General features: G+C 39.5%; 2 protein-coding genes across 4 annotated transcripts in view; both read right to left on the bottom strand.

Annotated features, from left to right (window-relative positions):
• Window positions 1-2,290: 2,290 nt before the first annotated feature.
• On the bottom strand, window positions 2,291-10,743 carry mlc1 (modulator of VRAC current 1). Of its 2 annotated transcripts, XM_019893912.1 has the most exons (13): window positions 9,672-10,743; window positions 8,863-8,966; window positions 8,086-8,379; window positions 6,473-6,562; window positions 6,290-6,343; window positions 5,430-5,531; window positions 5,215-5,316; window positions 5,063-5,134; window positions 4,871-4,987; window positions 3,761-3,817; window positions 3,164-3,286; window positions 2,900-3,064; window positions 2,291-2,729 (listed from the first exon to the last, which is right to left on the bottom strand). In XM_019893912.1, the coding sequence occupies exons 3-13, from the start codon at window positions 8,341-8,343 to the stop codon at window positions 2,652-2,654; spliced, it is 1,218 nt and encodes a 405-aa protein (XP_019749471.1). In that variant the 5' UTR covers window positions 8,344-8,379; window positions 8,863-8,966; window positions 9,672-10,743; the 3' UTR covers window positions 2,291-2,651. The 2 variants fall into 2 exon arrangements, with proteins under 2 accessions (XP_019749471.1, XP_019749470.1); XM_019893911.1 differs by lacking the exon at window positions 8,863-8,966.
• A 975-nt stretch (window positions 10,744-11,718) lies between these two features.
• The window catches only part of btbd11b (BTB (POZ) domain containing 11b), a 90,683-nt gene continuing 88,666 nt past the window's right edge, over window positions 11,719-13,735 (bottom strand). For both annotated transcript variants that reach the window (XM_019894232.1, XM_019894230.1), the window contains 2 exons: window positions 13,018-13,131; window positions 11,719-12,929 (listed from right to left, as the gene is read on the bottom strand). In XM_019894232.1, coding sequence (XP_019749791.1) covers window positions 12,720-12,929; window positions 13,018-13,131 — 324 coding nt within the window. In that variant the 3' untranslated portion in view covers window positions 11,719-12,719. The remainder of the gene's footprint in view (window positions 12,930-13,017; window positions 13,132-13,735) is intronic.

Raw genomic sequence — 13,735 nt, 5'->3', positions numbered from 1 at the left:
AACGCAACACCTGTTGCGTTCAGGAAACCTGGGAGATTTAACATCACAATGATGGCAGGTTATCGAAATATAATTTAAAATGGCCACATTACGTTGAATTTGATGCAATATATTAGCAAAAGTACAGGAAAAATAAATAATACTTTTTTTTAAATAATGCAATGAAATTATTTAGGGGGGCTAAAGACATTTTTAGGGAGGCTGAAGCCTCCCTAAAATAGGCCTAATGACGCCCATGGTTGTAAGCTTCCGATGGTTGGTCTAAATTGCGGGGGTGGAACACTTAAGTAGCTTGAAAGTATAGGCTAACTCTTAATTGCATTAAATGATAGTGTCATTGTGTCAAATCCTATCATTTTCTACAAACTGTCATAAATGTATGATAATTACCTGTTCAGACAACTACTATGAATGCCTATTATGGTTTGCAATTGTGTATCTTTGCATTGCATTTTTCCTGGAGAGATTTTATTCATTAGGGAAATAAATAAATAGGACTACAATAGTCATTATGTACATTATAATATAGTTTGACACCACAAAGACAGTTTTGGTTGACTCTGTAAATGAGGTATTATTATTATTATTATCATCATCATCATCATACTATGCATTGTAGTTGTCACAGTATTCAAATTATTAATAATTATTTAACTAAAAGCAATTTTAAATATGACAAACTGTTTCTATCATAAAGCCCTCAACTATGATGGCAGCATTTTAAGATAAATATTAATGTTGCTGTCATACAAGTACTGTATAAGGAAACGTAAACTGTATACTGTACCTTTTCAACATGACTGACACGGGGAGCAGAAGTAGGAAATAGTTCCTTCATCGGCTTCTCTGTTCATTTCCATAAGAGTCTGAACCATCTTCACACCATTTAAATTATTACTCTATATCAAATGGTCAAATTAATTTGTATATGCCGTTGCAACCTAATAATTTGTATTGTTTACACTGAACAGCCAGATTACATTTTCAATACTAGAAATTCCAATTATAATTTTATGGTTGTCCTCCCATGTTTTCTCTTCTGCTGTGGCATCAGAAAAAAAAAAAAAAAAAACTAAACACACACACACACACACACACACACACACACACACACACACACACACACACACACACACACACACACACACAAAATAGCCAAAGATCTCATTCTCCTGAGATATGTAGATAAATTACTTGATGACACTATATTGGTAGTTTGAACTCACAAGTTTTGTTTGACTGTTAGGGCACAGTTTTCAAGAATTTTGAGGGTATTGAATGGTTTTCACCATATCCATTCTGACAGTGTCATTGAAAAGGTTAGCATTATTATCAGAACTATAGTTCATGTATTGGATATGAAGATAGGTCTACTGTATATATAGCTGGACGTGGCCATCGTACAGTAGCCTATTCAAAACAGCCTTTTAGCCCAGATGACATACAGTCATGATTCATACATTACCCTGGAATACATTACCATCACGTTAGTTGCAGTTGTGGTTTTCATTGATTTAATGAAATAGGTAGACTGGGGTAAAAATCGTATAAGGTCTTCAGGACAACTTCCATCATTTGCTGAGATGAGTAATTAATGCAGCATCCTTGCTGAACACCATCGCCAAAAAGTTGCTATTTTCTCAAATTGAACTCCCTTCTCTGCTATGCGGAGGTGGCCCCGATGCTCATGACAAGCCACAAGTCAGTCAGCTTCCCTCCTCAAGCCGGTTTGTGCCGGTTAGAAAAGATGTTCCTCATCCTGAATGTCACACCTAAATACTGTCTCTTCCTTTTGCTGAGCGCACTCAAATTTATGATGATCATGTGGACTTGCCGTGACGGTAATAATAAATAATTTTAATTATAAAACAAGTATATTCATGTTTTAATTACATTAATTCTGCAGATTATCAACAACCATAACATATTATTATTATTATTATTATTATTATTATTATTATTATTATTATTATCATCATCATCATTATTATTATTATTAATGGTGCTAGAGTGACATTGACATGCTGGGTTCAATGTTTTGGTCAAAGGCAATCCAAGGTCTTTCCCAAAAACGGTCCAACTAATGTGTGTAAGCAAATCATAAACCCCAAATACTCTGGTGCACACTTACTGCACATTTATCCTTGGACATTCCAGTTAATTTATTTGTTGTGTATACATACTTATAATGAAACGTTTTACAGTATGCTGTGGAAAGCATGTTCAACCTTGTATTGAAGAACTCAAAACATACATTTAAAGATCTAAAACACAATGAAAGTACACGAACTTGTAATACTGTGTTTTACACCATGTCCTTGTGAAAAGTGCAAACATACACAATAATAATACCATCATTGCCATAACCCTGCTGTTCCAACACAAAAAAAAAAAAATAGATGCTGCAGATTAAATATATGATTTGTCCTTTAGTAGGAAACAAACAAAAATCAAGATCTAGTGCAGATGACATCCTGTAGAACCAAAGAGTCTAATCCAATGTGTTGGGGACTACAAATATAACAACTTTTATATATTCCCCTTTGCTTCTCTAATCACAATATAATTCAGATTTCAGAACAGATTCTTTTTTTTTTTTTTTTTACTTAACATTTTTTACACCTCTAAAGTTTCATTTTCATGTATTGTAGTCAGTGAGTGATTTGCACCATAACTGCCTTCCGGGTTCTGTCTTTAGTGAAGTTCTGCAGCACTCCATTGGATGGTTGCTGGGAGAGAGAGGAGCAATAGAATAACGGGTAAAGAGCATGCATTAGTATGGCAAAACATATAATACCTAGGGTGTGGATTAACATTAATTTTTAGGGAACATTGGAATCAGAAGTGAGAGGCAACAAAAAAAAAGATGACATATGGGAATTTTGTGTTCAGCGTATACCCCACAGTACTGGCTGGAAGTTCCCATGTTGTCATCACTCTGTTGTGTTGCCCTCAAGCGGAGCTGACTCTTGTAGGAGGCACAGTGCACCACGGTGGCGGAATTTAAAATGGCCTGTACCAGCAATAACACCAGCAGAATCAGCAGCAAGATGTCGTAGGATTGCTGGAACATGGCCGTGTGGAAATAAGTGATTCTTATTACTACTTATTTGGGATTTGTGCTTCTAAAGTAGTCAGAGATAAATAGATTCATCCAACTCACCTTGGCTGTCGGCACTTCGTGTAGAAAAATGTCAATAAAGCTGATGACACTACAAGAGAGGAAGCCGGAGGCTGAAAAGAGGAGAGGAGATGTCACACTGCTGATGGCGATCAGCACCTCCACCTGAATGACACCAAAGAGAAAGCAAAGCTTGAAGAATACGTCTTCAAAGGGAGATGTATTCATACATAAAGTCACAAGCGGGTCCCTATTAACTTCCTCATAAAATACACTCGGGGCCTAGTGTGCCATAAAAGGTGTTAAAGTGATGGGATGTTGAATGACAGGGGATAAAAAAGACTTATGAAAAATAATTAAGTGTGTTGTTTCCATTCCATTGCTGTTGTCCCATGGAAGTAGCACTTGCCTATCCATCAATCGACAGCCTACAGTCTTTCAAGCTCCACCCTTTATGTACTATACACCAACAGTTATTTTGGTACTCTTCAACTGTATCTTTGAAGCCCAGGCAACTGTGTACAAGTTATACTTGGTGTACAAGTTATACTTGGTGGGAGAATGTATTTATTTATTTTAAGCCACGCTTTAAATAGGCATAAATTATATTAATAGAGTACAATGCTATGTTATACTCACCAGGCATTTGTTCGGGTATTCTGACACAACATGACTGGCGATTGCACTTGGAAAACACTGCAAACATGAACAGATCACATCCAATATGTGCAATAAGTGACAAGGCCCAGAGACACGGCATTGATATAAACCTCAGCTGCTTTCTCTGTTTTATTATAGTCCATGAGAAGCAATGAAATTCGCTCATCCTGGAGTTTACTCTCTGAACACCAACCAATCCTCTATATCAGGAGTCACCTCGTGGCGTCCGCGGGCACCGAGTAGCCCAAAGGGTCCACAGCAATAGCCCGTGGGTCTCTTCTAAAAATAGTTCACCAGTGATGGGACATTGTGATAACCTGGGTTGACAGTATTTTAAAAATTGATCATTCAAAAATGTGGCCATTGGCAGAGATGTGTAGAAATAAAAGTTGTATATTCATTTTTATCCGTTTCCCAATTATTGTGAGAAATCATACACATGATCAGTGTCTTCACATCAGTGAATATCATCAATTAATGAATGATAACATCATTACAGGTAATTTCAGAAAATGTATTGTTAAAGTGTGCATCAAACTGGGAGCCTTTCACACTTGAGTAGCTCTCAGCTTCAAAAAGCTTAGCAACTGATGCTCTCCACACTTTCAAGGGATTCTACTACATATCAGTGCATGGAATAGGCTATTTTTAATGATTTTTTTTTTTTTTAATGGACAGCCAATGGACTTCTTCCAATGCTCTTCTCCAAACTCCCATTGTTCTATATCAAAAAAAGAAGCATGTAAATTTAGACAATACACTTTATAAAGTAACCTTAATCTGTACAAATTGGGTGATAATAAAGTTGACTTTCCTCAAAGTTCTTTGCCATAAGGTGGTACTGAACTTCCAATAACTGTCTTCTAATATAACTGCTCCCTATTCATACCCGAAACCTTGTACCACTACAGTGTGACAGAACAATGGGAAAGAAAAAAAAAATGGCCAAATGGGCCGATTTGGACATTTTCACTCAGGGATGTACCCTACTGTATTGGTTGGGATTTGAAATAATACATTCCCTCACTGCCTATTAGTTACCACACCACCCAGTTACTATCTTTCTTGTAAAAAGCGAACAGAACTTACAGCCACAAGTATCCAGAAAAATGTGACGGACAAGTAAGGGCCGGGCAGCAAGGCATCCATGTTGAGCGCAATGATACCTCCAAACACAGCGGAGATTCCTACAATGACTTCGATCACCTGCCACAGATAGATTTCCGTCACAGAGAGCCGTGGAGCATGAAAAGAATGTCAGTCTGGCTGGCAGCAACTCACAGAGTAGGCTTTGAGGAGACGAGTGGGGAATACTGCAGGGGTTGTAACCAACGTTCGTTGGTTTGTCTCAGACTGGTGGAAGGATTATAAAATGGAATAGTCAGAAGTACGTGATCTTTGTGGAGGATAACATCAGATGGACACACACGCACCTTTCTGTGGCAGCAGCAATCCTCTCCGGAGCGAGCTGACAGGATGACAGTCGTAGCCATCAACACCTCCAGCAAAATCATCAAGATGAGGTTGAAGTTGATCTAGGCAGTAGAATACGAAGTAGAAAAGACAATGAACAAGAACATGGACTGCAATAGTTTACATCGACGAGATGTTCATATGCGATTAATTTAAAGTCTGAGGATGATTTTACATTGACAGCTGAAGGGCTGAGGACCAGTTTACATCCAAACCAAACCAGGCAGGTGGTCGTTACTGCAAAAGTTGACACATAGACCACCTGGAAATCTGACACCTTGAAAAAACATGAAAACATACATAAGTCAATATATTTCCAACACAGCACATATTTTGTAAAAACATCGTCACGTGTGCCACGGGGAAAGTATCCAATTCCACTTCAGTTGTCAAAAATGTGTATTTATTTCCTATAAAAGTAAAAGTACGTTTGTTAATTTATCTATGGCAGGAATGTAGTGACTGGAAGAACAATTCAGTGCCCTTCCACTAGATGGCAGAAGGCACAATTAACCATGTGTATCCATGCACCTTTTCCATTCATACAACAGAATATTAGTGTTATCTTCTCCTAAACAGGCCCAGAATTCACACTAAGTAATTATATTTACGAGTTCATTGGTACACGATCACAATTATTTTAGTAGATGTTATTTTTGTAATGGTAAATGGGCTGTCACTCACATAGCAATTTTCTACCTCCGGAACTCAAAGCGCTTTACACTATTTTACTCATTTACCTCCTGATGACACTGCCTCAGGAGCAACTGGGGGTTCAGTATCTTGCTCAAGGACACTTCGACAACCTCTGGGTCACTCTACCACTGAGCCATGCCGTGTCACTTTCTGACGCTTTTGTTTGGTGGCATGCCTTAAGATTTTTCTAATGCAAAGCACATGCCTCTGCTCATGAAAAGGTTGGGAAGCACTGCTATAAGACACGCGCCATATCTGGATGAAAGGTGTTATTAAAAAAAAAAAAAAAGGTTGGCATTAATTGAAATTAATGTGTCTTTAGTCCTATGCATAACTTACTGAAATATGTCTGTTCTTGGCAATAGCAAAGCTAGCAATTGCTGCTGGTATGCCCTGTAAAGAAAAATCACACAGTTCAAAATAAGTGCAAACTCTTAAATACATCTTTTCTGTTGCAAATGGCATTTATATTGAGTTCAAAGCCAGTCAGAAGGGAATAGCTAAGAATGTGATTTCACTTACTGAGCCTGCAGCACAGCGCAGGTAGTCCATGGCAACAGGAAAGCGATTTCCCAGGTACAAAGAGAACCCAGAGGTGATGAGTAGACTGCCCTGTGACCACGTACAGGCACCCATTCAGGTGGGCATTGGCATTAACAAAGGCAAGAGATAACACCATAATTGTGTTCTTATACATTCGATGTCATCAATGTGCAAGTTACTCTGACCAAAACATTTCCATTGGAAAATTTGAGGGAATTAACTACAATTTACATATACAGGGTATCCATAAAGTCGCTTTACCATTTCAAAAAATTATTAAAAATGCAATTGATTAGATATTTTATTCAGATTTGTTATATTGTAGTCAGCGTTTATTAAAGTTTTTTTTTTAACCTCTTTTAATACACTTCGACATGGGCACCATTAGTTGCACGAAGCACATCAAGACGGTACTCGATTTCTTGCCATGTTCGCTGGCTGTAGCATACCCTCGTCAATTATGGCAATGGCATCAGTCATCCTTTGCTTTAGGTCAGTAATGTCCCTTATATTTGTTCGATGCACGATATCTTTAACATAGCCCCATAAAAAGAAGTCTAGGGGAGTGATATCTGGTGAACATGGCGGCCAAGGAATCGGTCCATGCCTTCCAATCCACCGATCTACAAATGTTTAATTGAGGAACCCACGAACATGCAGCCCCCAATGTGGTGGTGCACTATCTTGCTGAAAAATGCTGGTTGGTTGAAGGTCATTCAGTTGTGGTGCCACATATTCCATTAAAAGGTAAAGGTAAACATTTGCAGAAATTGATGTCTCAGTGAAGAAAAATGGACCAATTATTCAATTGCACATGATCCCACACCACACATTCACCTTTGGGCTAAACTTTAATAAACACTGAATACAATCGAACAAATCTGAATAAAATATCTGATCAATTGCATTTTTAATAAATTTTTGAAATGGTAAAGAGACTTTATGGACACCCTGTATATTTCCATACGTCCATCTATTTTCTAACCCACTTATCCTCACGAGGATAAGCCCAAAGCCTATCCCAGCTGTCCACATATGTTGCCTCTTCATAATAAAGTTGCCAGATTTATAATGTTTTTTCATGTAAAGTGTAGTAATGTCACTATCAATAGTTTGTAATGCTGTGGTCACCATGAGTCTCTTCTTTATGGGTAAATACGTGCCTTATTGGAAGAAATATTAATGATATGCTACAATATACAGTATTATTTAAAAAGGGGAAATGCGGTGCAGATAAATGGGCTCCCCATTTGGCATGCAGGAGGTTGCTCTTGCTCTTGCTCTTCAGCCTGAGCAAACTGTTAACAAAGTAAAGTAATGAATAACCAATGCTTGGTAATTAATACCCCCCCCCCCATATGCCTTACTGTAAATTGCAGCATTGCTTCAACAAGAAACCTAATGAGCACAGGTAATGACTTTTGCTCATTGTACTGTAACATAACCAAGAAGCAGAGAATAAGATTCTTGTTACCATCACACCCAAATTTTCAAGAGCGAGGTTCTTCCGCATTGAAAGAGACCATGCCAAGCTTTTAAAACTTGTGTGGAAGAGCCTGAAGAGGTGAATCCTATCATCTGCCTCCTCTTACCCCTATGAGGACGCTGTAGAGCCAGGCCCTGTAGCTGAAGCAGGGGTGCTTTCGAGGCTCCGGCTGGGCCAGCTGCAGGTCACTGGCCCTCACATCCACAGTGTAGCTGTCCCGCTCGGACACATCCTGCTCCCCCCTGTCCACTCTCCTCTCCATTCCCCTGCTACCTCGTCTTCCCAGCGAGCCACTGCCTCTTTCCAGAGTGGACATGGGGCTGTAGGTGAACTCCTCTCGTGCCGACACCTCCTCGCGCTGCATCACTGCGACTGCTAGTTGATATACAAAATCTAAAAACTAAAAGAGCATAGAAATTTGTGATTGGTAGATTTGCGTGTGAATCTGTTTAGTTCCCTTTTCACTTATGCTGCATTTGCAAGGAACATGCCTTTTTGGAAGTACTGTGTGTACGTGACCCATGGGAAATTTACCGAATCTTTATTGAAAAATTGGTTATTCTTCACATTTTCACCATGACATTTGGCATATTTTCGGGTCATGTTGAAGTTGAATTCGAATTTTATTGTCATTGCACATGTCACGGGTACAGAACAGAAAAATTCATTTAACATTTTCAACCCTTCCAAGAACAGAAGACAATGATGCCAACATGGTGGGACAAGTCGCCAGGCGGCACCACATTTTTTAGCTGAAAAAAAAGAATGAAAAAAGGAGGGGGAAAACTAAACTATGATCCTGTGGGATGTATGACAGAGGGCTCAGTGTGGGATCTCTGGAAAAAAAAAACATCAGCACATGTCAAGCTGCGCTTGATCTTACTTAAACTGCAAGATCTCCACTTGCGGATGACGTACTCAGCCGCACATGTGAGGTAAGCAATTGGAGACTGTTTTGCACCCACGACCAGCAACATCCACCTGCCCCTGCCCAAAATCCCACAAGTTGTGCTGCGCAGTCAGGGTTGTGCTATTAAAATATTTTCAATATCATAGTGATGACAGAAAATAATTAAAATGAATTAATTTCTAAAATTATGCTGTTGTCAGATTTATGAATGAAATGCGATGACATCCATGACGCCGATGCCGAATCTGTCTGCCTCCGCCGTAATCATATAATGTACACTAAAATCACGTTATTATAATATCTGCACCTCAAGATAGATGTGATTGTAGATAGTCTAAAATTTAGTATATTTTTCCAATGTATTGCAAGATGTGGCGAGAGTGTAAAAGAAAATGCCCTCGGTCTGCAGAAATGCCAATCAACGTGCAGCGTGATGTACCAAACTCACAAACAGACTACAATAGACTTTCCCCAGCACAAAAATGGAGATGTGCCCCTTTTTGCGCTGAGCGTGGTCTACTTTCTGTTACCAAATTATCAGGTGCATCAGGGACGAGGCAGCTTTGTGTGTGCTGGAACGCCAAGTGTGACGCATTGCCATCACTAGACTGGACTTGCCCTGGCTCCAAATTCAAGATGCGCCCGTTTTTAATGTTAAATATTGGTGAAGAGAGGAAGAAACAAATCAATGGTGGCTGAAGACTTACACACAGTGTTGAAGAAATGAAAACTCAGCCAATTTGGACCACACAATAAGATGAAGGTAAAAAGAGTGCACTTACCTGCAATTCTGTATGTTGGCTGATCCCAAATGCTGTACACTAGATTTATCTTGAAAATCGAATCACTAAATCAATACCACCTGGTTTTGGACTGCAGCTCCTTCTACGCTCCATATCTCACTTTTGCCACTCTCGGCCCCCTCCTCTTTGCTCTCATTCTCAGAAACCCACACAACTGAAAAGTTTTTCAAAGTGTGGAGCAAAAACACATGGCTGTTGTCCTGCCAGCCAAGTTCTGTTCCAAAGGGAGAGTGCCTGTGCATGACAACAAGGGTGGTATGAGGGGGCTCGCGCTGGGGGCACAGTTACGGGGGCAAACATCCTTTTTCTTCTCTCATTTACTCCCACTGAACCTCACACTGAAAAGATGTCTCGGTTAAGAAGCGAAAACGCATCAACCCAGAAAGTTAAAAACTCAAGCATTCCAACACAAGAGATAGGATTCAAAGTGAAAATTGCAACATGTAGCCTGTTTGATGCTCTTTAACTGATGGCGGTGTAAAAATGATTCTTCAACTTCAAGTAAATGCTTTTGCGAGACAACACCTTCAGAGCGTATGTGGCCGTTTCACAGTACATGCACTTCAGGATTCAATGCAGCCTTTAATGCAGCATTGTCTATGGGTGCGGTAACCATAGCAACACCTTAACAATGGCCTTCACCCCTTTCCTCGGAGCTTCTGGGCCATGCAGACACACTCACTGCAAATGTCAAACAAGAGAGTGGAAATGGAAAAAAAAAAGTGGTGGCTCAATCAGCTATGTCATACTTAAAGCAGTAAATAAGAGGCTTGCTTTTATTTTGGCAGCCTTTCAATCACAGCAGCAGTTGCCTGACCTGAGATTTACTGGAGCACAAAGAGAGGCCTGTTCTTTCTAAGGACCCCTTGATTCCTTTCCTTTTTCACCTTCGCTTCAAAGGGGTCCGCATCCTTTTGGTGAATTGACTGGTGAGAACACAAGAGTGTCAATTAATGATGATGCAGCAATGATGTCATGACGCTTGAGGACTTACTAGGAATCCACTTGCACAAAGCATGATGTCATCTTCTCTGCTGCTCACAGCAGTAAGACATATTTGCCCGGTACATGAATTTGTTATTTCAGCTCAACAAGGTTTGCTTGGGTGGCAGCAAGAAAAGGCATGATTTAATAGTTTTCAACACATTCACTTTTTTTAACTTTTTTTTTTTTTTTTTTTGCATTTTCTACCTAAAGCTTTAGTGGCATGTTTTTTTTTAAACTTATAAAAGAACACACCAGACAGAAGGAAATAAAATGAAAAAAGCTAAACCAGCCATTTGTTTCTGGATTTCTAGCATCACCCTATCATCCCAATTTTTCTGTTACGCCCCCCACCGAATGAAGAAGAAAATATTTCATGGCCCCACAACTCTCCGCTGCGGCTATCGTATCATTTGACTAGTGATAAGTACACCTCTGCATGACATTGCACCCTTATTATCATGATGAGAAAACAAAATAAATACAGATCAATTTACAACAAAGAATAATTCAAAATAGATTTTTAAAATCTCTCCATCTTTCTTTTCATCCCAGTTACATATTTACAATGGTGTCTCTTAAGGGGTTTGTTCACTGACCTTCATATCTCCTGTTCTGTGACGTGTATGCACATGCTAGTTGCCAAGACACCTTAGCTCTGAAACTCCCAGCGCAAACTCTGACAATGAGAGTGCCACTGCCACCTACTGTAGTTGGTGTGTAGTTACACTTAATTTTCATACGCTCCCTCCCCCACCAAAAAAGATATTTATATCCCCAGGGGTCACACAGGCCCTCAATTGGCATTTTTTTTCCAGTCAGTGATGCTTAGACTACATAATATTTTGTAACATGCGATCAATCAACTTTAATTTACTTGGAAAATGTTGTTCTGTAATACGTTGGACTGCAGTCGATTCAGAACTGCATCAGCTGGATGCCAAATTACAACTCTCCAACTGTGAAGAAAACCTTTCAGCAGGTGAGAGGCAGCTTTTCACATCAAACAGAATCAAGGATGCCCCCTTGTGGGTATTTTTTCTCTTTTTCTTTTGAGCCAGTTAAAGACAGCAAACTGTTGCACATTATCAATACTCTTTATGAAGGAAAGATAAGTCACACACACACATACATGGCATGTAGTTTCACAATTCTTGATGACGGCTAACAGCATCTCTGTTTCATGACTAAACACACCTTGAGCCTCTTAACAAGAATGACAACAGCGTTAGAGTTTTCGACATTTAGTGACCCGTGCTGATGACAAATCAATTCTCACTCAACATCCACTCTTCGATGAAGCATCAACCTTCGTCCTCCAACACGTTCCCTTTGACATGCAACATTTAAACATAGATAGATAGCTTTTCTTTCACAGCATTTTTCAACAGTGAGACACATGAGAAATTGGATATATACAGTGACTTACATTACTGATCAATCTGCTTTTATCAACAATATTTACACAGTAAAGGAAATTCAAGTTCTGATTTCCACATAAAACATGAAGGATGCCACTCTATTTTATGTTACAGGTCCGTTTTTTTGGCCTTAAAGAGTAATCATCAGGACTGACAATACAAATGTATTCTTTACCACAGACGAGTGAGCAAGTAATCACAACAGAAGACACCAGCAACGTGCCCTTGCAGCATGGGAAGGATCATCAGTGGTACTGTATATTTGTTTACAAAAAGCCTCGTAAATGTTTCAAGAGATGACGCCACATCCTTCCTGTCAGTGTCCATAACTCATCATGGAACAAAACACTGCATCGTGATGAGATGAGTGGGAAAAGCTATTGTATGACTGTCATGGAGAGACAGCCTCCACCACAACGGGCTATAACATGGCAACATGGCAGCCCAGGCATTTATTTATATCCATCCATCCATTTTCCAATCCGCTTTACTCTCACAAGGGTCGCGGGGGGTGCTGGAGCATAAATATATTTATATATATATATACATATATATATATATTTTTTTTATTGCGATATCACTTGTGTTCCAAGCCTGCGATGGTTTTTATAAGTTTAGGAGTTCAAACGATGGACCCCTTGGATGAGGACAAGTGAATGGACTGGATGCGAACAGCCAACGTTTTCTCCAAGTTCTGAAGGATGTTGTAGCTGGGACTATCTGGAGGTGCATCATACAGCAGCTGTTTAAATGGCTCCAGCTCTATTAACATGACCATGTTCTTTAGGAAGTAGCCCTCGATGTAGGATGCTAGGTCTGGTGCATCTAGAAACTGGGGAAAAGGTAAATAAAGGGTTGAAATCGCATTAAAAGGTCATCATATTCTCAATGTGAAAAAAAAACCTTTGTGTTGTTTGTACCTTCGTGTGGTTGTAGATCTCCACGCAAGTATCTGTGTTTATGTTCTTCGTGCAGATAATCTCACAATGCCTCTGCAGCGCTTCCAACTGGAAGAATTTCGATGCAGACAAAAGCTGCAAATAAAAAGTGTCAGGCTTAGGTCATGAAGTAATTGGGCAGAGTTTTTAGGTTTTGAAATCAATATGATTGAAGTGTAGACTTTTCAACCATATATATCGGTATACGGTTGAAAAGTTCAGAGTGAGCCTCTGCCAGTTATTTTATCTTCAATGTACACTATCCTCACAACTACCAGAACACTTTATTTCCCAGTTAGACAATATAATGGACAGCAAGAAGAGTTAGTACACGGCCCCGTGGAGCCTATCTACCGCACAAGTGCAGAACAAGGTCTCCCTGTCTGAAATTATTCCTGTCGTTACACTGTGTGTGCCACGCCCCCAATTGGGAGCACGGCATACCTATCAATGAGTTGGAATTTTCCTTTGTGCGACTCCATGATTTTAACTGGTTTCAACTGGTAAGTGGGCAATAGTGCAAATAGATAGGAAAGACCATAATAAGTAGAAAGGTCACAGCGATATAAAAGTGTAGCTCAACTCACGCATCGAATTATTTGTAACAAAGAGGCCTAAATCTAACGCTGTGTACATACATACAGACATACAGACATTTTTCCTTTCCATTCATTTTCCTTCCATTGCATTTTTTCCCCAA

The sequence above is a fragment of the Hippocampus comes genome, unplaced genomic scaffold, assembly GCF_001891065.2.
Source record: "Hippocampus comes isolate QL1 unplaced genomic scaffold, H_comes_QL1_v1.1 scaffold104, whole genome shotgun sequence".
Lineage (NCBI taxonomy): Eukaryota > Metazoa > Chordata > Actinopteri > Syngnathiformes > Syngnathidae > Hippocampus > Hippocampus comes.
The sequence above is the reverse complement of the archived record's forward strand: the minus strand, read 5'-3'. Positions and strand labels throughout refer to the sequence as shown.